General features: G+C 57.6%; 3 protein-coding genes across 14 annotated transcripts; 1 reads left to right on the top strand and 2 right to left on the bottom strand.

Annotated features, from left to right (window-relative positions):
• Positions 1-67: 67 nt before the first annotated feature.
• Positions 68-4934, bottom strand: LOC148410031 (serine protease HTRA1B-like). Its single transcript, XM_088438980.1, has 10 exons — positions 4280-4934; positions 3061-3160; positions 2887-3001; positions 2742-2831; positions 2460-2654; positions 2353-2385; positions 1629-1743; positions 1483-1540; positions 777-872; positions 68-418 (listed from the first exon to the last, which is right to left on the bottom strand). The coding sequence occupies exons 1-10, from the start codon at positions 4932-4934 to the stop codon at positions 250-252; spliced, it is 1626 nt and encodes a 541-aa protein (XP_088295106.1). The 3' UTR covers positions 68-249.
• A 79-nt stretch (positions 4935-5013) lies between these two features.
• LOC148410030 (pleckstrin homology domain-containing family A member 1-like) lies at positions 5014-12569 on the bottom strand. Of its 12 annotated transcripts, none has more exons than XM_088438990.1 (13): positions 11624-12565; positions 10438-10652; positions 10304-10360; positions 10161-10206; positions 9877-9974; positions 9486-9599; positions 8705-8827; positions 8144-8212; positions 8007-8071; positions 7033-7096; positions 6873-6962; positions 5926-6804; positions 5014-5856 (listed from the first exon to the last, which is right to left on the bottom strand). In XM_088438990.1, the coding sequence occupies exons 2-12, from the start codon at positions 10576-10578 to the stop codon at positions 6694-6696; spliced, it is 978 nt and encodes a 325-aa protein (XP_088295116.1). In that variant the 5' UTR covers positions 10579-10652; positions 11624-12565; the 3' UTR covers positions 5014-5856; positions 5926-6693. The 12 variants fall into 12 exon arrangements, with proteins under 12 accessions (XP_088295116.1, XP_088295112.1, XP_088295113.1 ...); XM_088438986.1 differs by having other exon boundaries at positions 8007-8097; positions 8705-8833; positions 11624-12563; XM_088438987.1 differs by having other exon boundaries at positions 6671-6804; positions 8007-8097; positions 8705-8833; positions 11624-12563.
• On the top strand, positions 11238-24756 carry lmtkb (lemur tail kinase 1 b). The gene is made up of 15 exons (XM_088439655.1): positions 11238-11307; positions 12702-12923; positions 13873-14000; positions 15552-15678; positions 17255-17340; positions 17819-17937; positions 18009-18096; positions 18178-18314; positions 18794-18878; positions 18944-19065; positions 19469-19618; positions 19696-22870; positions 23045-23168; positions 23235-23438; positions 23845-24756. The coding sequence occupies exons 1-15, from the start codon at positions 11238-11240 to the stop codon at positions 23871-23873; spliced, it is 4866 nt and encodes a 1621-aa protein (XP_088295781.1). The 3' UTR covers positions 23874-24756.
• The last annotated feature ends 76 nt before the right edge of the window (positions 24757-24832 follow it).

Here is a 24832-nt window from a genome sequence, read left to right as displayed (position 1 = left end):
CGTGTCATCCTATTCATCGAGCGACCCGTTGGATGGCGTCGGAAGGGAGGAGCCGTCGGCCAAAGACTCTGGTCAAAATAATTGTATTTTCTCCCTAGAAAAAAAAGGTCATACGTATAAAGCGCTGGAAAACAAGTACAGTAAGCCGGCAACCGGCGAGTCTTTGTCGTGCGTCCGGAGAGTCGCTCCGTATCGTCCATGGAGTCGGCGGGCCTTCCTCCCGCGGCGCCCCGCCCCCGCCCCCAAGCGTCACGGCTCCACGTCGTCGGGCACCACGGACAATATGACGTCCTCGTTGCCGCGCCTCACCACCAGCCGCAGCGCCTCGTCGCGCCCGATGGCGGCGCTCACGTCGGCCGCCGACGTCACCCGCTCGCCGTTGATGCTGATGATCACGTCGCTCTCCCGCAGGCCGGCGCTGCCCCGCCAAAAAAGCCGGTTGACATCGGCGCTTTTCAAACGCTCCCAGAACGGAATAAAAGCGGGGAGCAAAAACGGCGTGCGACGCCGGCCGAAACCAAACGAGCGGACGTGATTGCCACCCGTTCGATACCGAAGACGTGTTTTGACGTCTTTTCAGAGTAGGCGCCTTCAATCGTCGTTTACGGCACGTGTAAAGATTCTGCGAGTATTGGGCTTCATTCCAAAGTATCGCTACTTGCGATAATGGTATCCGTCGGAGCCGTTTTACCACCGCGAGGTCAAAATGAGGAAGGGTAGAAAATGGGGGGAAAATTCCAGGACATTGTCAAGCTGCGGCGTTTGTGCGCACTTACGCCTCGGCGGGGGTCCGGCTGAGCACTTGGATGACGTAGGCGCCCGAGGCGACGTCCGGGAAGTCCGACTGCCGCTCCTTCAGCTCCTTGGCCAGACTGCAAAGGCAACGAGGTGGCCGCCTATCACGCCGCGGACGGCTTGATTTTCCCGCGTTTCCACGGAGGTTGGGCTTTTCGCTTTTTCTTTCTTGTTTTGCTGCATGACCACATTTCTGCTGGCCACGGCGCGCTTTTCCTTTTGTTTTCTTAAACGCGCTTTCTGCCGGCCACTTTTCCTCTATTTCTATTGGCCGTGCCGGACCTCCGTTCACGTTCTACTGGCCGGCGTGCGGCGCCGCTTCTTTTCTACCGACCACCGGGTACCGCATGCACGCGCGCCACGGAGGAACGTACGCATCCGCCGGCCATACCCGTCGTCCGTCCGGCGGCCGCGCCCACCCGTCCGGGAGTAACTGGATTTCAGGCGCTCAATTTCTTGCGAGTCTCGCTTCCCGGCGGCGACCGGTTGCGGATTGGGATTGGCTCGGGCGCCGGCAATTTGAGACAATAGCATTCGCGCGCGATCCAAAGAACATTTGTCCGACATTCGGCCCGCTCTGTCATTACGCGGCGGCGCGGCGCGGTAATGACACAGCGGCGGAAGTCTTTTTGAAAAGGCGCACTTGGGCTTGGAGCGCCACGTCGCGTATGCGTGCGCGCTACTCACGTGGGCGTGAGGCTCATCATCCTGATGCCGATGTATTTCTTGCGACCGCTGTTCCGCCCTGGACAGAAGACACAAAGGCGCACCCTATGGAGACGCGGCCAAGAAAAACAACAGCGAGAGCGCCAGAACGGGAAAACGCGCGCTACCTTTGAGCTGCCGGTCGTGCGACTCAGCCAGGAACTCGCGGATTTTGTCCGACGGGATGGCGAAGGAGATCCCCGCCGTCACCTTGAGCGTGTTGATGCCGATCACCTCGCCGTCCTGCGACACCATAACATCCTGTCACGTATCAAAAGTCATAACGGAATCGATGTTGAGGTCCATGTGTAGCGACGGATCAAAAAGGCGTTCCATCCAAGCGCGGGAATCTGATGGAGACGGTCCAAGATGGCCGCCCCTACCGCTCGTCATTCTGTGACTTGCAGACTTTATCATAGATATAGAGATATCGACTCCCACATGTTGAAGTTGTGCGTTTCGTCGAAACCTATTAGAGCAGGGGTGTCAAACTCATTCTTATCCAGGGCCACGTTGCAGTTTCTGTCACGGGGCCGGGATGACTGTGACAATGCACATTTTGGGTGTATTTGTCACACTTCCAACTAGTTTTGAAATCGGAGAGAGGGTGAGGGAGAAAAGCACTTGCTTTTTCCCCCAAACAATTTCAATTGACTTACAAATGTGATATTTTGACCAGAAACTTGAATTGGAATGGGCGTTTCGCGGGCCGCGTGAAATGATGCGGTGGGCCGGATCTGGCCCCCGGGCCTTGAGTTTGACACCCGTGTATTAGAGGATGCCGGAAATGGAAAAGTTTGGGCGGGGGCCGGGACGCCGTTACGGAGGTGGAGGACGGACGCGGCCACTCACCAGGTTGACCAGCGGCCCTCCCGAGTTGCCGTACTGCCCAGGAAAGCAGAAAGAGAGAGCGTGAAAGCGGGCCGGAGGCGCCTCGGGCCCGGCCGGCGGGTTCTGACGTTGATGATGGCGTCCGTCTGGATGTAGTCCATGTCGGAGTTGCGCAGGCCCAGCTCCTTGCCCCGCCGCTGCGTGGTGCTGACGATGCCGGTGGTGACGGTGTTCTGCAGCGAGAAGGGGCTGCCGATGGCCACCACGAACTCGCCGGGCCGCAGCTCCGACGACCGGCCCAGCAGCAGCACCGGCAGCTTGTTCTGAAAGGCGGCGCGGCGCCGGACCCCTGTCAGTTCGGCCCCGGCTCCGTCCCGGCCCGCTCGGCGGCCGGGCCGCCCGCCACTCACCCGCACGTCGATTTTGATCAGCGCGATGTCGGCCTTCTCGTCCACGTCCAAGATTTTGGCGTCGAAGGCGGCGCCGCTCTTGAGCTCCACCTGCGGGGGTCGGGTCAGAGGTCGCCCGGGCCCGCGCGCCCTTTCGCGCGCGTACCTTGACGCGATGCTTGTTGGCCACCACGTGGGCGTTGGTGACAATGAGCCCGTCCTCCGACACGGCGAAACCCGAGCCGCTGGCCACCGCCACTTCCCGCTTGGAATAGACCATCCTGCGGGCCGAGGGGTTAGGGTTGGCCCGGCGCCCCGGTCCCCGACCGCCTCGTCGTACTTGCGGTAAAGTTCGATGTGCACCACGGCCGGAGCGATCTTCTCCACGACGTCGGCGATGAAGTTGTACTTGAGGCGGAGGCTGTCCGGGTTCTGCTGACCTGCCGGGGAAAAAACAAAGGTCGGGGGCGTCCACCTGGGACGTCGCCGGCGCTTCCGGGGCAACGGGGGTTCAGGCGCGGTAACCGGAGGGTCGGCTGTCCGAGTCCCGCTCCGTCCGAGTCCCGCTCCGTCCGAGTCGCGTGTTCTCGTGCCCTTGGGCAAGACGCTTGAGCCACCTTGCCTCCGGTGGCAACGCGGCCTCCCTCGGCCTGCCGCCGGGCAGCCGCGCGACGTACTTTACCGCCACCGGTTACGGCGTCTTCGAGTGTCACGAAAATCGCTATGAAAAAAAACCTATGCGTTACTATCATTAATAGACGAGCCCAAATTTCGCTCGGGGCGTCCACAGCCCGCCGTGAGTCAAACGTCGTCTTACATAAGCCCTCTCTCGCTCCAGATGTCCCGGAACGCTGGCCGGCTGACACCGCCCAGGGGACACCCGCCCCTCCCGACGTTTGACGAGACGGAACGACGGCCGAGCCAGTTATCGGAACCGCCGCCGCGGCGCCCAACTTTCTTCCGGACAACCAATGCCTCCGCTGGACCTGACGCTCACGCGGTTCGACCGCGATCCGACCGTCGTCCGACGCGCTCCCGCTCGCGAAAGGGACGGCGCCCCGAAATGAGGTCAGGTGAGGACAAAGGCTTCAATCTAGTGCGGGACGGAAGGCCGACCGGCCCGCTATCTGATCCCTTCCTTCCCGGGGACGAACACATTCCCGAGGTCCCGGTCCGTCGGTCCCGGTTTCATCGCCGCCCGCCCAGCCCTAAAGAAAAACACTCGCTCAAATCTGGGTTAAATAACGTCTGACCCACATTCCACCAATGCTCCCCTGCCCATGAGTCACCGCACCAAACGTGTTCCAGACTTTCTCCAAAGTTCTGAGCTGACACAACAGCACGGTCGTCACGCTGCGTTTCGAAGATGGACTTTTTTTTTTCTCATGCCGGAATGTCAAAGTTAGGTCACGAGTTTCGCGCGGGCCAACAACAAGTCATCGCTTCGGCATGCTTGTTGTCCTGCCACGCCGCTCCCCCGAAAAGGACCCCCCCCCCCCCCCACACACACACACACACACACACACGCACACACACACGCACACACCCACGGAACTCACCGTGGCCGCAGGCGCCTCTCTGGACGGCGATGACGGGCGGACGGCCGGCCCGGAGCGCGCGGGCGCTCTCCGAGCGGAGCCGGCACACGTCCGGGTAGCTGACGCCGTCGCTGCCGCACACGGGCCCGGGGCTGGCGCACACGCACACGCCCGCGCCGGCCCGCGCGCGGCGCCGCACGGTGCCGGTGGGCGCCGGGCCGCCGGAGCACGTCAGCCCCTCGGCGCAGCGGCGCTCGTCCCCGCCGCACGGCTCGCCCTCGGCGGCCGCGCACGCCCGGCAGCAGTCGCAGGCGTCCGGCGCCACGCCGGCCGGGCACTCGGCGTCCGACGGCGGCGGCGGGCACCGCGACGGCTCGCACGTCTCCGGACACCGGTCGGCGGCCGCCGAGCGCCTGGAGAGCCGCGACGCGTCCGCGGCGCCCGAAGCGGCGAGCAGCGCGCACGCGAGCACCAGCGCGATCATCTTGCGGAGCGGAAGGAAAAAACGGAAAGGAAAGGAAAGGCAAGGAGCGGAGACCGGTGGATGAAGGGACGGTCGAGCGGGCGAGTGAAGCCGACCTGCCGCGGTGCGCTTTAAAAAGCGCCGCGCGATTGGCCGCCGCCGCCCGTCCCGTCTCCGCGGGGGAGGAGCCACGGACCATCGGCGGTTTGGCATCCTGCCCCCGTTCTTCTCGCTAACCTCATTTGTTTCCACTTATTCGGCAAAGAAAATATATGCCGATGTTCTATATTTTGGGGGGGGGGGGGAACCTGACCCCCTTTTTCTTGGAAACGCCTCACAATGGTATGTTTTCCAAGTACGCGCTAGGGGGCGTCGCATACGTTCACGGAAACCACTTATTGTTTCTTTTTCGTTTTGTAATATTTCCACGTTTTGAATGATAATTGTTGGCGCCATTTGCCCTCTTATGCACACACACAAAACATTTTTGGTCGGAACCTACATCCCTCCGCTAATAGGCTTCTTTTTGCATTTCCGCCCACTAATTCTTGCATTTGTCTGAAGTTGTCCCTCTTATGATTAACGGGCATGGATGATTTTGCCAAATGTGCCGATTCGATTCACTTCTGCAAGCTGCCGGCTAAGTTGCGCACAGCAGAAGGAGCGGCACAACGTCCAGACGCTTGGAGCAAAAAAAGGTTCAATTCCCTACAGTCGTTTGCATGATGTCGCCAACGCACGCTTTTATAACGTGGGACGTTATGGAGTGACGTGTTTATCGTTACAAAAACACTTGCGTAATCCTGCTGCAAACACACACGCGCGCACACGCGCGCACTGGCTGCGTGGCCCGATGAGCTCAGAGTGCGAGGCAACATCCTTAAAGAGTTAGCGACGCGGCGCACGCCAGGACGACACCCCGCAGGCCGCGCGCGGCGACAATGAAGTCACGAGCGGCTTCGGCGAAATGACTTCATTGTCGCCGAAGCCGCTCGTGGAAAAAGAACAAAAGGGAAGAAAGCGGGCCCACCTGGAGCCTTCCGGTAAAAGCCGCGCGCGCCCTCCGCCTCCGCCTCCGCCTCCGCCTCCGCTCAGGTCGCCCGAGCGAACAACTTGCCGCTCCTCCGATGACCTCCTGAGTCCAACATTCAAAAAAAAAAAATGTCCTCAAGCTTGTTGAAGGCCAGTCAAAACACACTCTTACCGGAAATGTGCGCGAATTCCGCTGGGCCTGAGTCAGTCAGTCGGCAATCATGTCCACTTGCGTGTGTGTGAGCGCGTGCGGCCGTTGGACCACAACGCCGACGGGACGCCACAAATTGCTGGCACAAGCCCCACTTTTTGCTTTCATTTGGCTGCTTTTTCATTTCTTGGGCTTTTTTTTTTAATTCATTCTTGGCTTGACTTTCATTTTGGCTCACTTTTTTATGTCATTGGATTGCTTTTTATTTTTTTACACGATTCTCCTGCTTGTACGCATGTTTTTTCTGACAAAGTAGATGTTCCCGATGTGATTCATATTATTTTTTTTCTTAAACACAAGTCCAGTTTTCAATTGATAGTATTTTATAAAGTTTATTTAGTTGATGATTGTTGTGCTTCTTTTTGCTTTTAGTCCTCGAGTCTTGAATTGTACTGGTAAAACTTTAACTCATTCGATGCCAGACATATTTTTACGCTCCCCCCAGATACTTTTTTTTTTTTTAATTGTGTGCGAAATGAACGAATCGAGACCCGTTTTCATTTAATGTCATTTGAGGATTCGTTGGAATGTTAATCTCTCATCGGTAATTACGTTTTTGTTTTTTAACTGACGCAAAGTGACACTTTTGGCTGTTCTTGAGAGTGCTTTAATAATAAATAAACGATTTGAGGAGAAAAGCTACAATCCAAGTCAGAACAGTTGTTGAACGCGTCGCAAAAGAAAGGCGATGCCTTAGTGTCCCCACCGTCCTCAAATGGTCAGGGGCGGTCAAGGTCCGTTCTCCCGCCCGCTACGCTCGTCTCCCGCCGCCGCGGGAAGGGAGGGGTCCTGGTCTAAGGCCAAGTAGAAGGTGGAGGAGGCGGCCGGCGAGCCGTGGTCCTGCGGGCAACGGAACCAGAACCGGAGATGACGGAGACCGCGACGAAGACCGCGCGGGGGGGACTCACCGAGCCGGCCGAGCACCCCGGCCCGCGCCGGGCCACGACGGCGCCGTAGATGGCTTTGATCCAGCTGCGCATTTCCTCCGGACTGTCCGTCTGACGTGCGCGCAAACACGAGATGCGCACACGCACCGCGCGGCATCTTGCGTACAGCCAGCGCGCTTACCTGCAAGTAGAACGTCCTGGTGGAGGTGAGCATCTCAAAGAGGTTGTCCCTCATCATCGGCTCACTGCGCAGCACAAACATCAAGCCAACGTTTTGCTGTAAGTCATTTTCAAGCAACACAAACGCCGCCCGCAAGTGAGCAGGTTGGAGCTTGTGCTTCTTCCCGGTTTCTCCTTTCGCCAAAGGAGCAGAGCTCACGTCCACAGCGCCCACTGGTGGCGCTCGTCAAAAGCCAAAAGCTAAATAGGACCGGCGCCGTCAGCCTCAAAGGTTACTCGGTCTGCGGACTACGATCGCTGTCGCGAGACGCCGCGTCCTTGCGCGAATCTCTCGTTTGGATTCGTGGATCTGATCCTTGGACCCTTTGCAAAGTCAGTCCAGCCGCCACTCATGGCGCACATGCGGAAAGCAGTGAAAAAATGGCCGGATTGAACGCCAACCGATCGCCAAACGCACGCTGTCGACGGCTCATCGGGCTTCCATCTTAAAGATGACGTACGCACATTATTAGTCCTGCTCAAAAGGCTTTTGTGGGCCATCTGTGGCCAATTTCTTGGAAAATGGCATCATTTTGGGAAGTTTCTGCGACAGGTAGTGACCTCTGCTGGCAGAAGCAAGCACTGCGGTTGATTTGAAAAAAAGCCTTTCCTTTCACTTGCACGCACCGGCGGAACGCTGAAGCGGAATCCTATTACGAAATAAAGATGACTCAAGTCAAAATAGCGTGAGATGAACATTAAAACAGGACGGAAAATCACATCTCCAAAAAAACATTTTCAAGACCTTACCGCTGTACGTCATTTATTTTTTAGAGAAAAGTTTAAACGTATTGAATTGCTCCTTTGCGATAGCCTGTCTCCGGCTTTTCGCATTCTACTGAACGTCGGGAGTATGTTGTCTTTCCTCTGAAAAACGACGGAAGGCACGGCATCGGACCGGAGGCAAACGCTTTTTTTTGTTTTTGCGCGCCTCACCTTTGCTTGCACTCTTGGACTTTGAGGATGTCCTTGAGCGGGATGGCGCGCAGCGGCTCCCTGTCCTGCCAACACACAGGCACGGCGGACGCTTTGGGAGTACGCACTTGGGCACGCGGTGGCGGCGCGCAACCCACCGAGTCGGACTTGAAGTAGCTGAGAGCATTCGGATCCAGCACAAAGTAGCGCCGCTTCCATGTCTTCATCTACACACACACACGGGCGCACGTTCGGGATCGACACTTCCTTTTGCCGTCGGACCACAGTTAATACTCAATTTAGTTGCGTTCCTCCGGAAGCAATCTTTTACCAACAACGCGCAAGCTAGGCCAAATAGAAACAATGAGGCACTAGTTTTAGGCTTTTGTTAGGGGCCGAGGAATATTTAAGAAATTCACCCCTTTGTTTTTTTTGCTGCGTTAGCATTGAGCTAGCACGCTAGATTATTCATCTTTCTCGCAGCGACGAAAACGTACAGCACAAATTCAATCCGCAGCCGGTCACCGTGCCACGGGGCAGCGAGCGCTCCAACATCAAACTTTCGCTGCCCGATGACAGCCACGGTAACCACAGCGCGGCGAGGACCTCCGTCGTTGCCGACCCTCGGCAAGCGATGGCCTTTGGGGTCGGCGGTTCGCGTCGCGCCGACCGGCCTCTTCGCGGGAATTCGGAGGGCGGACGACGTCCGGGGATCTCACCACAGCTCCCTGTTTGACGCAGAAACCCGCCTTGATGACGTCCTGGTCGTGGACTTGGCTGGACAGGAAGTAAGGCCTGCCGCAAGCGCCGCGTTCTGCCCCGTCCGTCCCGTCTGCCTGCTCCTGTTCCTGCCCCGCAAAAGTTCATGTTACTCCCGGTGACAAACAATTTGGGGAAAGCAAACAGAAAGAGGTGCCGTTGGCAGATCGGCCGGTACGGATGAGCGTCGCTAGAGGGCACCAAAGCAACACCTTGACTGCTTTAGTAAGAGCACGAACACGACGAGGGTTGTATTTTCTGTCATAAAAGATAAATTCACTTCCAAATGCCGAGCCCACAAATATGCAGGAGCTCGCTGTATATTGAGTTCAACAAAACTAAGCGAGCAAAATCACTGCAGTTGGCCCGTATTATAATCGGCATCTCAATGATGTCAAGCGCCGACGCGCATAATCGTGTGCCCGAGGAAAACGCGTTCAACAATTGGCTTTGCACTTGAACGTTGCAGCGCCCGTCCCGGCATTCCTCGCAAAAGTAAGAATTTGTGTTCCAAAAACATACCGCGGGCCAGACTTAACCTCCGGCCCGCGATGCGTACGTTCGCGAGCCGGGCTTTAGGAAGCGATTCCAAACACAGCTGTTCGTTGGACTGCTTGGCGAGTTTGGAATTCAAGGCGTCGCCCCTGCGTGTGGAAGCGTGCGAGCGAGCGAGCGAGCGAGCGAGCGAGCGAGCGTGCGGCTCGCATTCCTTTCCGCGCGTTGGGGCCCGCCCGGCCTCACCTGAGTGGCCGTGACGATGGGGACGCCGCCGACGATCTCGGTCTTGTAGGAGACCTGTTTCAAGGATCCCAGGACTTCCTGAGGCAGGTCGGCGCCCTTGTCGACCTTCGGCACCTGTAGCGTTAAAGGAGCCGTCGACTGAGGGTTTGTAACGGCCGCGACATCAATACTCATTCGAGTTCCCCTGCCCGCGGCATTTCCGACGATATGTTAGCCTCCGTTTCCGATGATAGACGGGATCACCTGCAGGTGAATGGGGGGCTAATCTCGGTTAGCCCGTCCGCCGTCCTTCCCTGGATACGGTCGGATGAAATTACGAGGCTAAGCGAGCCCGCGGCCCCCCGACCGATGCTCATTTCCACGAGCTTGTCTGCGGTGGAAAATAGCTCACGGTTATCTTGACGGCCTTGTTGAGAACGGCGATCCACTCCACCAAGTCCTGCTGGTCGTTGGCCTGCAGGTAGAACTTTCGCATGCCGGCGTTTATAACTGCGCACACGCACACACGTCATCGCAAATCAATTTCAACTGGCGTCTTAAGGCGCATGACATGAAAGCTGAAGGCAAACGCAGAAGCGCAACCAGAAAAATGCCAAGAGAAGATGGAAAGAAGGAACTTTGGTTCGCGTGCTCCCCCGTCCCGCGAGATTCCGTGACGGCTCGCCGGCAACTCACCGAAGCAGAACTCCGCCTTTGGCCTCAGTTTGGTCCCGTCGCTCACCTGTGGGCAAAAAGAAAAAAAAAAGAAATGTGGACGTGGACTCCACACACAGGAAGTCCTGCGGACTTCCGTTTGCCGTTTACGTGCCCTCCCTCACCTTGGAGATGTAGGACAGGTTGAGGCAACCGACATGCTGGGCGCCTTCCGGAAGATTCTGGCCGAGAGAAAACGCGTCATTCTCGTCGCGGTTGGTACGCGCGCGCGCGCGCGCGCGCGCGCGTGCGCCCGCACCTGCGGGTTGTCCATGTACCACACGAGGCTGTCCCGCTGCGCGCCGAGGACAAAGTAACGCCTCAGGAACTTGCCGCTGCCCTCCGCCTCCTCGATGTCCAGGAAGCCGCAGATGCGATTGTGTCGGTCCACGTACGGCATGGCCACCACGTCTGCGTGACATCACAGGTTCGCCGGTCGGCGGCCGCTCACCAGTCGCCGAGGGCACGCCGGGACTGCAAAGCAAGCGCCGGACAACATCCGATCACGCCCCGACCGCAAAGTCCATTCGAGACGCAACAAGTATCCGTTCACGGACAGCTAATGTGACAGCGATGAAGTGCTAAGAGGAATTTAGAAATCTTGTCACGCTCCTGATTGAAATCTCTCAACAGTAAAAGTGATGTATTTTCCCAAAAGCAGCCACAGAGATGTCCATTGCGGCTTTGGCTCTAGACTTTTCATTTCCGGCACCTGGGAAAAGATTCCAAATATAATCCGAGTGGATGACAATAAGGGATCAATAGACCGTGCGCACCATTGAAAAATGGAAAATTTGCTTTCTAAAAGGAGTCCCTGACTCTAAGAAGTTAGTGAACCCTTGCCTTACAAGCCAGTTGTTTGGTCGTGTGCCAAGATGTCCACGTACTAGTGCGCTCTTTTTGAGATCAGAGGCCAGTAAAAAAAAAAAAAAAAAGTTCCAAAGACAGATTGGAAACAAAGAATGATTGTTGTTTTTGCCGACAACTTTTTCAAGTTGAAGACAACTTGCAAATTTGATATTTTAGTCATAGTTGGAATATGGCGGGCCATATAAAAGGATGTGGTGGGCCGGACCTAGCCCCCGGGCCGTGTGTTTGACACCGTGCTTTTGGATGTCACGAGTCACCGGTACGCAATTCAAAAGTGTGCCTCACCAGTAACACGAAAACAACGTCTTGCACTAGAGGAAAAAACCGTGACAAGTTCGCTTCACTGCTATAAAGAGCGTACGAGTACGAGAATGTCGGGAGAAACGCTCAGGTGATTTCAATACCTGGCTAAAGCGTTAGCATCGCCAAGAAAAACACCAGCATATAAGTACCAATGCAGAGATTTCAAAAAGAGCCACGAGCAAGAATCCAATCCGAGCAAAACAAAAACGAGCGATTTTGTCGTCATTTCGACTTTAGTCCAACCAAAAAGACGTGAGTTTCGCTCAACTTACACTTCTTCTCAGCTCCAGTCGACTCGGTCGCTGTGAAAATCCAACAGGCAGCAGCTTGAACGTCGAATATGCACAAGTCACAAGTAGATACTGGGGCTGACAAGGAAGGCAGCGTCAGTGGCGACGCCATATTGGATGTGGCGGTGATGTGTCTCACACTGCTTTGCGATAAGTTTTCTATGGAGTATGCGGATGATCTCGGCCGGCTAATCACGCTCGGACGGCGAGTTGCGTGACCGAGGGTCACAACTGGAAGTACGCGGCTGGCGTTGGCGGTAGCCGGAGAGCTAGTACGCGTCGCTATGTATGAATTATGAATACATGTTTTCCTGGTAGCCCAGTTACGAATAATCAAAAGAACCGCTGGAGGAAGGCATTCCATTACAAATGACGCTGGTGACACTTGACTCGGTACAAATGACAGCAAACGATCCTAAAAACCCATTAAATGGACAATATTAATTGAAGCAGTTGATGTGACTGCAGTTGATTTGGTTGCCTTGAGATGGCGCTGGTGTATTGTTGCTATGCAGACCACTTTGCTTAGGTAGTCTGTCGGTGAGAGTGACGCAATAGGAGTGTAACGCTTCCATTTCAAACAGTCATGTTATGATGAAACTCTTTGGAATGACAGTAATAGGTAAGAAATCGCGCAGTCCAGTTTTGAAGTCATTTGCACAGCACTAGTTGTTGCATTTTTAGATAAAACAAACATGAGTAGAAAACGTCATTTTTAGGATGTGTGGCGAGCCCCTCAAAGTGTCGCGAAGGGCCCTCGGGCCAAAGTTTGGACACCACTAGATCAGAGGGAGAAACCGCAGTGGAATGGCAAAGCGACGGATTGCGCAATAAATGAAGATGCGAGTCGCCGGTTGCTAAGGGCTGATGGGGGGGGGCGCTGAAAAATGTAGTTTTTTCGGATGGCCCCGTGAGTGCGCATGCGTGCCTGTGCCCCCCCCCCCCCCCCCCCCCTCGACATTAGCGAGCAAGATGGCGCAAGCAGCACCGCGGACAGCTCCGGCGGCCTCCCCTCCTCCCCCTCCCCCTCCCCCCGACGCCAGCGAAGCCCGCGTCTGAGTCCACATCCGCGGAAGCTTCCGAGCTCAACTTCCTCGGCGGGGATGCACGCGTCGAGCCGCGGCCGGCCGGGCTCGCTTTCCGGTGGGCGAGGACGAGGATGAGGACGGGGACGACGACGACGACGATGACGACGATGACGACGAGGAGGATGCTGATGCTGCTGACGTGCGCGGCGATTTGGAGCCGCGCCGCGGCCGCGGCCGCGGGGCCGCGGCCCCAGGTCAGCCAAACATTCCGGCGCTGCGCTCGTCTTTGCTGTCACGCGCATAATAACGCCCGCTCGCCCGCCCGCTCGCTCGCTGCTCGTCTTGTCGTCCGTCCCGGCCCTCGTGATTACGCAACCAAGTGGTGCGGGCGGTTGCCATGGGAACCGCAGCCCCAGTTCCTCGCAAAACGGCGCCCAAAAAACATTTCTATTTTTAACATCCTTGTTCGTCATGGGGCGATGGCGTCACCAAGCCTCGTTAGCTCGCTAGGCCTTACATCATGCTATAGCCCCCCTATAGGAAAGAGAAAGCCGTTTGCCCCCCCCCCCCCCCCCCATACTGACTAAAAATAAGGTTTCGATGAAAAACTGTTTGAGTAGCTATACGTAAAACTTCCTTTTTAATATTAACTAAAGAAAAGCAATGGAAATCAATGTTCAACAACTGAGCTTCTTTTTTACAGCTTTTACACAGGTTACAGGCTGGTCTAAAACTGAAAAAAATACCAAGAGCATCAACGTGTCTTGAAACTTAAAAAAAGAAGAAAAAAACAGATTTATTTGATTGCAATTACACTCTAAATACTTTAAGTTTAGTTGACAGTTTTGCCTGCACTTTTCTATGGGCCGTATTCTTGCTTCCAAGAATTAGCGTAACGGTCAGGTGGCCGACCGTCAGCTGAGGTTCTCGCGGCATTCTTTTCGAGGAAAGAAGCCATAACGTGAAAACGTGACGCGAAGCGCGAAAAGCTCAAATCCCGCCGGCCTATAGCTTAGCCCGGGGTAGCATAGCGTAGCCTGCGGCGAGCCGTTTCCACGGCAACCGCGTCCTCCGTATCCCGCTCCGAGAACGTTACGCATCCGCGCGAGAGGCCGAAAAAACAAAATGGCAACAAAATTCCAAAGTGCGTCGCGTGCGAGTGAACGTGCGCGGGGCCAAACATCTCTTTGTGTGACGTGGCAGGTGCGGAGGAGTGGGCGGAGCCAACCTGGGCGTCGGCGACGTTGGCGTGGGCCTCGGGCGCCGCGGGGCTGCTCGCGGCGCTGCTGGCCTGCGCCTGCTGCAAGAAGACGCGCGGCGCCGCATTCAAGGTCAGCCGGCGCGCTAGGTCAAGGTGCCTGCCTAACGTCCGTCCTTACTTGTGCGCTTGGCTTCGTGGGTCGACTAAATACCGACAAATGAATTTCCATGCAAAAGGTGAATTCCATGCAAACGCGAACCCTTTGCGTACGCTAACGTAAAGCAAAGGGAAATAGCTGAATGCTAAGGTAGCACCGTCTAACACGCTAACATTAGCTAGCATGTTATCTATGAAGTGGGCGGGCCAACAAACAAAGTGATTTGGGGCATTTCTCGAAGGAACGACGACGCGCAAAGTCCAAGTTGCAGACGCCGGCAAGCCAGGAGACGGGCCCAAGCGACTGCTCTCCAGTCAAGCCCTTCTCACTACAAAACGGAATGCCGGCGGCGGCCACAAAACAAAGCTCCAGCCTAACGAAGCGGACCGATCAAGTGTTTAAGGAGCAACTAATTCGATCCAAAATATCAGGCGCTACCCGCGGTACCCGTTTCCTGTATGCGTCCGCGTGTTCCTGCTGGTATTCTCTGCCAAAGTTGCGCAGATGTGCGTGGGCGTCGCGGCGGCTGATGTCAGCGGTCCGCTATGCGGCCCTCTCCCCCATTTTTCTTCCCCCTCGGGGTAGGGCGGGGGGCGACCCCCGACCTCTTGGGCCCTCCTCCTTCCGCCCCGCCGTCTTTCTTTCCCAGACCCTCGCGCCGAGCGAGCGAGCGGTCGTCTTCTCTGGCCTCCCGCGTCCGAGCGTTTGCGCGATCTCCTGAAGAAGGTGAGAGGGCGTGGCACGCCGCTTACGTCTCCTCCTCTTGCGCGTGAGACAATTTCTGTTACGTTCTGAGCGACTGTGCGTGCGTGCATCATCCTTTGTAACCTTCTGTGCAAGTGGACTATGTGCGCGCAACCGCGCGTCCACATCCTCCGCTCGCGCGCATCTTTTTAGAAAAAGAGAGCATATGTTGAGGCAGGGGCCCGTGTGAACACGAGGAAGAAGAAGAAGAGGAGAAAGAAATGGGAAAGGGGGAGGTGAAAAGAGTGAGGAAATAAAGGAGAGTAGAAAAAGGAGGGTAAAAACAGATGGAAGGAGAATAGAAGAAAAAGAAGTCAACTGAAATCTGTGCCTTTGCGCGAGCCTGTTTGCGGGCCGTCGTGGGGTCGGGTCAGATTCTTGAGGTCTTGCGGGACCCGGAGTTTTCCGCGACATCCTGTGCGGCCCCCCCGCTCGGGTTCGGCGTTCCGCGCCGGCCCGGGGGGATCCCGGCAGCGGGGCGTGCCAAACTCCGCCTACGGCGCGGCGCAAAAAAAACAAAACAAAACGAAAAAATCCCTCAAAACCTTCCGATTGTCAGTCCAGAAATTGGAAATGGGCAAGATTGAATTTTGGCAGGAGGCGTCAGCTTGACTTTTATTGGTTGCGTGTGCGCGGTGGGCGTGTCCCCCGGGACGACCTGGCGCCAGGCGGGCCCGGCAAAAGGGCTCGCCGTCCGGGGTCGCGTATGGAGCGGCGGGCGGCCGCGTCGGCCAGGTGGACGGGGCGAGCCGTTGTGACGCGCTGCCGCTGTCCTTTCAGGAGCTGCGCAACGTTCCCGATGGCGAGGCGTACCAGGCGCGCGCGTCCTCGCCGGCCAGCCCGGACGTCTACGTCCTGCCCCTCGGCGAGGTGGCGCTGCCCCTCGCCAGGCGCGCGCCGCCGCCAGGTGAGACCTACGGCGCACTCGCGAGACACCTTGTTTGCGAATGTCTGTTTTGGACGGCCGGGATCCTGGCGGCCGCGCCTTTGCGCGGCTGCTGCGTCTCCCTAAAACACTCTGGCCTCACTCCTAGAACGGATTCGGTCGGCCTACGGGATGTTGGACAATCATTGCGTGTCGCGCACTTTCTAGCAGTCTGTTCAGGTCCTTCTAACTACGTCTAACCACGTCGTCGTCGTCCTCTTTGTCGGAATGGGTGCGAAGATCTCACAGATCTCAATTTTCCCCAAAGCTGATTGCGCAACTTATGTCCAGAAACTGTCAAAAATTCGGCTAAGGCATGCGCCTCAAAGCTTCTCCGGAGGGCGATAGCTAGCAAACTGTAAAAGCTCTTCGCAGGGCTCCTGAAACAGCCAAGGACGCGCAGAGGACACGTTTAGAATTGTCTTTAGCGATTCAACCTCCCGTCACATCGCAATGACAGCTGTGCTTTGTGAGGGGCTTCTTGAAATCTCCCCCCCAAAAAAACGTTTAAACACCCCTAAAGAGTCAGAGAGTTTCCGCTACTACCTTGTCGCCTCTAAGAAAAAACAATCGAGGAGTAGGCTCAAGCAGATTTCTCGAGCAACTCAGCTCAGGCAGACGCCCAAATAAAACAAAGACGGGGGATAATGGCGGCCCTAATGGCAACGACGGGTCCATTTGGACGGGAGCGATGCGCTAACGACTTCCTGGCCGGCAGGCCCGCCAGGCCAGACGGAGGCGGCTTAGAGCACCGTATCGATTGGGATCTGTGCTCGCAAACGCAACAACAACAAGACGGCAACCCTGGAAAGCGGAGGTCCCCGCCCGCTGATCCGCCGCCCTGTACGCTCTGCGCATCAACTGGTACCGCTCCCGAAATCATGAGATCTGGAAACTGATTGACTTTATCCTTTGCCGGTTCATTCATTCGTTTGGCTTGATCTTTGCTTTTTGGCGCCGCCGTCGATATTACATTTTGTAGCGAGGAAGGACGGCGTGGCTACCGTTGAGAGCGGTCAACCCCCCGGGCCGCAATAAAAATCTCGAGTGTTGACCGATCCGCGGCATACAAAGTTTGGGGACCCCCGCTCTAAAGCACGCATGCAACGCTCTCACGCACGCACTCTCACGCAAAAACTGCGCGACATCTCGACTTGCTTACAGGCCACACTCATTCGGTGTCACCAACAAGACGATGGCGCCCGTGTGCAGCTAACCGGCGCCCATTGTAGAGAGGACGCGGGCGGCTATCAGGAATGAGCGGCGTGGGGTGGGCGGGGCGGGGCGACGTCCAGTACGGACAGTGGCCGGCCTGTGTGCTCTTCTTTTAGCGGGGCGACAAAGGCCACAAAGGTCCGTTTGTCCGCGCCTCCACCCGCAATGAAAATGGGCTGGACCCGAACGCGCCGGACCCGGTTTCTTATCGAGGGCGCTCCGCCGACTACCGGCCGGGACGGGGCGACCTCGCCAATTCCGGGACGATCCTTCGGCGGACGCCCGATGTTGTTGGCGTGACCTTTGATAGCTCTCGCGCCGACCGTTCTCTCTCACCTGGCAGCGCACCAGCCGCACCCGAAACGGTCCCACCTGAGCCGCCAGAGTCTGCGCTACCTGAAAGAAATCGGGACGGGCTGGTTCGGGAAGGTAAGACGGCCCGCTCGCCAGGCGCTTCCGAAGGAGTTTATGGGAAAGTTTGCCAGTTTTTAGCATCCAAAACGATTTCGGCCAAGCTCCCGGAGCTAGCAGGGATAGGAGTCGCGAGACTTTGTGGGCGCGCACAGGAAATGATTGACACGTTTGCTCCGATAGGTTGATCGTCCCTGGACGAGGGCGCATTCTTAAAAAGAAAAAAAGGGAAAATTCCAGCAAATTCCCCCATGAAAGTTCAGCGGAAGCGTTGCGCACTCCGCGACTTGAGTCATGACGCCTGTTGAATGTTTACAAGCAGATAACATCTTCTTCTCTCCATCCTCGTTTCCCACACTCATCCGCATCCGCGTTCCCTTCGTGACCGGGTATGTCCATCACTGTGCCCGACCCGCCCCATTCCATACGGCTTTGTTTGGGTCTGCGCGTCCACGTGTGCCCCTGGCGCATTGGTGCCCGTGTGTCCGTGCGGCAGGTTTTCCTGGGGGAGGCGAATGAGAACCTGAGGACCAATCAAGTGGTGGTCAAGGAGCTGAAGGCCAGCGCCGGCATCAAGGAACAGATGCGCTTCCTGGAGGAAGTGGAACCCTACCGGTATGCCCGCTCTCATCGACACTTGTTGGAGCGCGTCACTGAGTGATGGCCCTCACTTCCTTGGCCCTCAGGGTGCTGCGGCATTCGTCTCTGCTTCGGTGTCTGGCTCAGTGTACCGAGGCGGCGCCCTTCCTGCTCGTCATGGAGTTTTGTCCACTGGTGAGTGGTTCTCGCGCTGACGACCGTGCCCCCCGGTGGCCGCCACCGCCGGTAAGACGCGGTGGTTTGTCGCCCGACCAGGGCGACGCCAAGGCGTACCTGAGAAACAGCACGCGCGGGGCCGGCGCCGGTGTCCCCGAGCCGCTGATCCTCCAGAGGATGGCCTGCGACATCGCCTCGGGACTCAAGCACCTGCACGCGCATAACTTCACCCACGGGTAACGCGAGACTCCAGCCGTCCGCGCGACGTGTCGTTGTTGTCGTCGTTTCGACAAAGGCCACTTCCCGCAACAACATCCTGGTGCTGCCCGAGTGTTCCTCAAAGACTCCAGCATCAGTGATTTTGTTGCAGGCGGCGGACCCGTGCCGCCGGGCGGCAGCGCCCCCTGCAGGATATCGACACTATAATTCCGCGGCGGGCCAGAATTCATGACTTTCTTGATAAGAAAACAATTATGGCGTCAGCAGAGAATCGGGGTCATTCATCAGTCGAGAAGTTTGCGCGCTACTGAATCCATCTCGGGATTCCTTTCGTCGTCACTAAACACGTGAGGCACAATGAAGCCAAAGGCAAAATGAGACTAAAAAGAGACAAAAACCGAGACGGGATCGAAAACTGCATTCAAGTGAGGAATGAACTGCGGCCCGCTCTCGACACTCGGCCGGCGTCATTTTGTGACGTCTCTCGGCTCTCCAGCGACTTGGCTTTGAGGAACTGCCTGCTGACCGCCGACGTCACCGTGAAGATCGGCGACTACGGCTCGTCCCACAGCAAGTACAAGGTAGGAGCTCGAAGAGGCGATTTGCCGTGGAAAGAGCTTTCACGGGCGCGCCGCTTTGCCGTCAGGACGACTACATGGTCACGGCGGAGCAGACGTACGTGCCGCTTCGCTGGATCGCCCCCGAGCTGGTGGACGACGTGCACGGAAGCCTGCTGGTGGCCAAGCAGACCCGACAGAGTAACATCTGGTAAGCGCCGACCACGTCCGACTCGGAGAGCAGGAGTGCAAAGCGGGTCAGTGTCAGCGTGTCGACGGTTCGTACGACCGAGATTGTACAGCTTGGCTTCGGCTTCGCTTGAACCGGGCATGTCCGAACCCCGTCGTAGGGAGCCGCCCGTCCCGCGTGTTTTTGAGGTTTGTTTCCGTCCTCCCAACGCGCCTGATTCAACCCATCAGCTCATCGGCAAGGTCAGTAAAAGCCCGATGACGATCCCGGTCATTTGAACCAGCTGCACCGGACGACGGAAACCCCAAAAACCGAACACCAAACTCGCTTGTTTCCACAGTCGCTTCACACTTTGTTGAGAAGTTCACCTATGGCTAATGAGTTGTGCTCGGAGTTTGTGACTCGGTGCTACCTGTGACGTCAGGTCTCTGGGAGTGACCATCTGGGAGTTGCTGGAGCTGGGAAAGCAGCCCTACAGCCATTACTCCGACCGCCAAGTTCTGTCCTACGCCGTGAGGGAGCAGCAGCTGCGACTGGCCAAGCCCGCCCTCCAAGTTCCTCTGGCTGAACGCTGGTTAGAAACAAGTCCGCAAAAGCACTCTGCCGACACGCGGTATATACCGAGCCTCACGATCGCCGGGTGACTTTCAGGTACGAGGTGATGCAGTTCTGCTGGCTCCCGCCCGATCAGAGGCCCAATGCCGAGGAAGTGCACTTGCTGTTGAGCTATCTGTGCGCCAAGGGGGCCAGCGAGGCCGCGGAGGACTTTGAGAGGCGCTGGAACTCCATGCGTCCCGGCGTCGGACACAACGTCCGCGGCGCTCCGCCGGTGACGACGCGGGAACAGCCGTCGGCCGCTTTCTCGTCCTTCCCTCTTCTCCGGCGGTTCGCACCCGCTGAAAACTACCACCCGGAGTCCGGGGATGACGTTCTGACCATCACCGAGACCAGCCAGGGCCTGAACTTTGAGTACAGGTGGGAGCAGGCCAGGGCCGAAGAGTCCTACAGGGGCCCGGACTCCTCAAGCGGCCTCGGTCCTGTCCGGCGTCATGAAGCGTTTTATCCTCCGGCGGGCACGGCGGGAGGCTGCCCCTTGGAGAGCCGCAACCACAGGGCTTCTCCCCCCTTCTACGAGCCGACGCATCTGCACGCTCCAGGTGTCCTTCCCGTCTTCGGCGCCCACAGCCCGTCGGTCAACAGCGAGTTCTACATCCGCATCGAAGAACCGGCGGACTGTGACATTGAGCCCGACTACACCATGTGCTCCTTCAGCCCGGACTACCAGAGCAGCGGGAGTTTCCTGACTGGGAGCGCCGACTCGGGTGATTGCACGGTCTGCCCGTCACAGGCGAAAACCTGCGACGCCTACTGGTCAGCCGACATCCACACCGTGGACGGCTACGGCTCCGACGACTCAAGTCCCGCCATCTCCCTGACGATGGAGCCCCTCCTAGGACGGGTGTGTGACAGCAGCCCTCTACGACCCTGGGAGTCGAGTCACTACGTGTCCTACAAAGACAGAGATGGAGGTTATTATTACGAACACTCGCCGCCTGTGGACGCCTTGGATCATTATCTCATGGGAGGTGAGCTGGCCGCTGAGCAGCTTCAAGAAAGCTGGGGGTCGAGGAGCCTCCGGCAAGCGTTGAGCGAGCTGGAGAACCCCGGGGGAATACGGCCCTCCGTCAACAGTCCATCCGAACAGGTCTACAGAGACTCATACCTGGACCTGGACACGAGCCGCTCCTCCATCATCGGCAAGACTGTGACCGGGGGCTACTGTGACATGATGGGCTCCCTGAGGAAGACCATGCCGGGTCGCGGCGTGAGCGGAACTGTCGGCGTTAACACGGAGACGGAGAGGGCGCTCTTCTTGGGGCGCGGGCAGAGCGATTCCGGGGAGGAGGAAGAGGAGGACGTATTCATGGAGAGGCACACGTGCAACACTTGGCCTTCCAAACATCGCTCCGCTCGCCAAAGACGAGCCAGTCCCAGTTGTAGGCGGGAAACGTATGCGGACTTCCGCTACACTATGCCGAGCACAGACGTCGAAGACTCCTGGCCGGAGGAGCTGGACCTGCGATACCACAGTCTGCCCAAGAGCGTCGCCTACCTGGAAGCCCGCCGGGCCGGAGACAACATCGCCCGTCTGGGTGTGTCGCCGGAGCGCTGCGAAGCCTTGGTGTACTTGTGCCACCGGAGCGATGCTCTGGTGACGCCACCGAGGCCGCGCTGCCACTCGCGCTTTGTCGACCCGCTCGCGGGCTTGTCGGTGAGTAGCGACCACAACGGGGTCACGGACATCCCGGACGGCGACGAGACGATCAACCTCTCACCGGCGCCGGGAGGTCCGGTCGTGTCCAAACCCGCCCCTCTCAAGCCTGATAGCTGCGGGGACGCATATGCGAACATGACGGGAGACGAAGCGACCCAGCGCGACATCATCGCCGAGCACGCTCCCGTGATCAATTCCGGCATGGGGGAGATGACCCAAAGTCCTCCAACGCCTGCAGACAACAAGCACACGGCGCCTGCCCAGACAGATCCGCAGTCAGAGACGAGTCCAGCCGGGGATAGCGGCCTGGACCGGGGAGGTTCCAGCTTCAGCTTCACGGACATCCTCGACTGCAGCGACGACGAAGACGGTGAGCTCACGGACGACGTCACTGATATGACTTCTGGGATCTTAGCTGATGAGTCCGGCGAGCTGGGCGCTTCCCCTGCCTTTAAGTCTCTCCACAAGCAGGGAGGAACCCCAGATTCCATCGAGTCCATCGAGCTAGCGCCTGTGTCCGGGCCTTGTGAGGGCTCCGGCCCCGGCTTACGCCCTTCCTGCTCCCCCAAAGCCATGGACAGCGGCTACGACACGGAAAATTACGAAAGTCCTGAATTTGTCCCGAAAGAACCTCATGAAGCCAAAGACCAAGCTGTGTCTCAGCCAGCCGTCCACGCCGGCCTGAAGGAGGACCCCGGTGTCGGTGTGCCCGAGAACGAAGCACCTTGCGAAGACCTGTCCTCAGGGTCGTGCGGTCACACCTTCTCCCCGCTGAGCCAGGAAACGCCATACCGGGACTCAGCCTACTTCTCCGACTACGAAAACGAACGGCAGATAAGGGAAGAGGAGGACGAAGGGCGTCGAGCGAAAGGCGGCGGTGAGAACGAAGATGAAGAAGTACCGAAAAACACAGTAACCCCTCCAGGACGGGTAAACGGAAAAGATTGTTTTCCAGAACCGAGTAGAAGACGTGAAACGGAGGACCGCGCCGACGGCGACCTGTTAGACGGCCCGACGGCAGAAGGGGGCCCGGACGAGTGGCCCTCCCGGGAGGAGGGCTCATCTCTCGACGACTGGGCGGCAGAGGTGGTGGTAGCCATGGAGGAGGCTCTGGATGCCCTCAATGCGGAGCAGAACTCGTCCGGCATTTTAGAGAAGGAGGCAGGAAAGGTGGGGCCCGTGAAGGACATCTTACCCAAAGATGAGGTGGCCTTGCAGCAAGCCGCCAATTCCAGAAGGTCGTCCGCCTCTTCTCCTCCGCCTCAGCCGGCCGGCCCAGGTTCCTCGGACGGGGACGAGGCGGACAGGGAGGACGGCGACTCGGACGACAGCGACGATTCGGACGAGGAGTCCCGGCCCTTGGATGACCGGGAGAAGGAGAGCGAGGACGAGTGCCACCCGGTCCCCACGGTGGTGAGCGACGACAGTCGCGCCCGCATGCTGCGAGGCCTCCTGAAGACGCCCGCCTTGCTGGAGCTTCACCGGGAGCTGCAACGCGAGAAGAGGAACGTCTCCTTCTTTGATGACGTCACCGTCTATCTCTTCGATCAGGTGAGCTGTATTTGCGGGTCTCCCCTGCCTTTCGCCCCAAGTCAGCTGATCGCTTAACCCGTCGTATTGCGCCTTGCAGGAAATGGCGACTTTGTTCCGTCTCCAACTAATTTGTATCTAATTTTGTTCCGTCTCCAACTAATTTGTATCTAACGTGAACATTTTGCCTTCCAGGAGAGTCCGACCAAGGAGCTGACGGTGCACGGGTTCCCCTTGGCCGTGGAGGGTTCATGCAGCAAATCACCCGAGAAGGTCACGGCATCCGATGACTCCTCGGACGGAAACGTCTCCGAAGAGAGTGAGTGCGCCTTTCCCGAAGGTCACGCGTCCCGGAAGCTGTCCGCGACCGGCCTTCTCGCGTCAGGCGCGGGTTTCGAGTGGGAGGACGACTTCCCCTTGCTCCCGCTGCCGACATCTTCGGCCGCGTCAGACTCGCCGTCCCGCGCCGCCGCCGCCGGCCAGGAGACCGAGTCGGCCGCCCGCTTCTCCCGCTTCACCGTGTCGCCGTCCGGCGCGTCCCGCTTCTCCATCACCCACATCTCTGACTCGGACATGGACTCGGCGGGAGGTGAGGACAGAAAAAACAATGCCGCCGCCCGCTATTGACGCTCTAAACCTCCAAGGGGTGGCGACAATACTTCTAGGCAGGCGGGCGGGGATGGGAAATCCTGGTCCGGAAAGTGGAAACCCCGCCACGGTTTTCGACTTTTAGCTCCAGGGGCTTCTACTCAACCGGCAGGAAAACGAATCCACTTGGGTCGAAGCACCCGTGGCTAAAGCCAAAACCCGCTGCGGTTTTTTGACTTTTGTTCACTTCGATTTCCCATCTCTGGAGACAGGCGCGTGCTGGCCCTCGGGAATTTCCGGAAAAATGATGGATTTTGCGAAAGGCCGGGATGTATATACATTTGGGCGTCGCCCGAAATTTGTTATCCCCGCGCGGAGGCAAACGAGTGTCTGCGTTTGCTCGGCAGGAAGCAGCGAGGACGGAGACAGGGAGTGACGGACGGACGCGGGCGAACAAGAGCGCAGTATTCGCCTCAAGGGAAGGCCCGCCCCGCGGAGGACGAAGCGAGGCGGCCGCCATCACCCCGTTGAGACTTCGCCCGGGTTTGCCAGGAAGGGACTTTTGCCAGACTCCGACCGCGACGAGCCGAAGGCCGACGTTCGGCCGTCGGCGTAACACGCGCATGTTTGAAAACGGCCGCGAAAGACGCTCAAGTTTGTCCGGCGGGGCGGCCGCGAGTCGGACGCCAAAACATCCCCTTCCGATCGCTTCCCCTCCTGCCACGCTTGTTCAAACCGAGACGGTCACTCCCCCGGTGGCCGGCGAACCCCTCCGGCGCCAAGTTGAATGTCCGGCGAGGTGACGGGCGGACGTCCCGAGGGACGGGCCTCCTGACCCGAACCCCGTACTGATACGAGTCCCGCGGTCCCTTTCCACGCGGCGCGGTACGCCGACATGCGCGGACGACTCCGGAGGATTTCTTGAAACCGCCCTTCTCCCCAACCTTTGTTTTTTTTAACGCAGTATTGCTTTTGTCCTCAAATGCACTCGTTGATTTGTTGCGAAGAAAGTGAAGAATTCAGCAAATGAATTTCATCGGTCGAGACGCGCTTAATTTACGATACGAATTGTGAGGGGATACTTCATCATTTCAACGGTTACGTATTTGCCATTGATTTTTTCCCGACTGTCGTCGGTTAATATATTCATTGTAAGTGACGCGATACGAGATGTAAAATGAACGGCTTGGCGCACATTTAGGAATTTGTACGAACACTATTTTATCATATCATTGGGTAAATAATGCTGATGAAATGGAAATCAAATTAAAATGAGAAAGAATGATTTCGTGATGAAAATAAAGTATTTTCAGTTGGAACGTGCCATTTATTCGCAGGCGTTAAAAGTCGCCCCCAAACGTTTGTGGGCGGCCCTTCTTTCCCTGCTAACAGATG

This window comes from Hippichthys cyanospilos, chromosome 17 (genome assembly GCF_059441005.1).
Source record: "Hippichthys cyanospilos isolate Australia breed blue-spotted pipefish chromosome 17, RoL_Hcya_1.0, whole genome shotgun sequence".
NCBI classification, from domain to species: Eukaryota; Metazoa; Chordata; class Actinopteri; order Syngnathiformes; family Syngnathidae; genus Hippichthys; species Hippichthys cyanospilos.
Note: the sequence above shows the minus strand (reverse complement) of the source record. Positions and strands in the feature narration are given on the sequence as shown.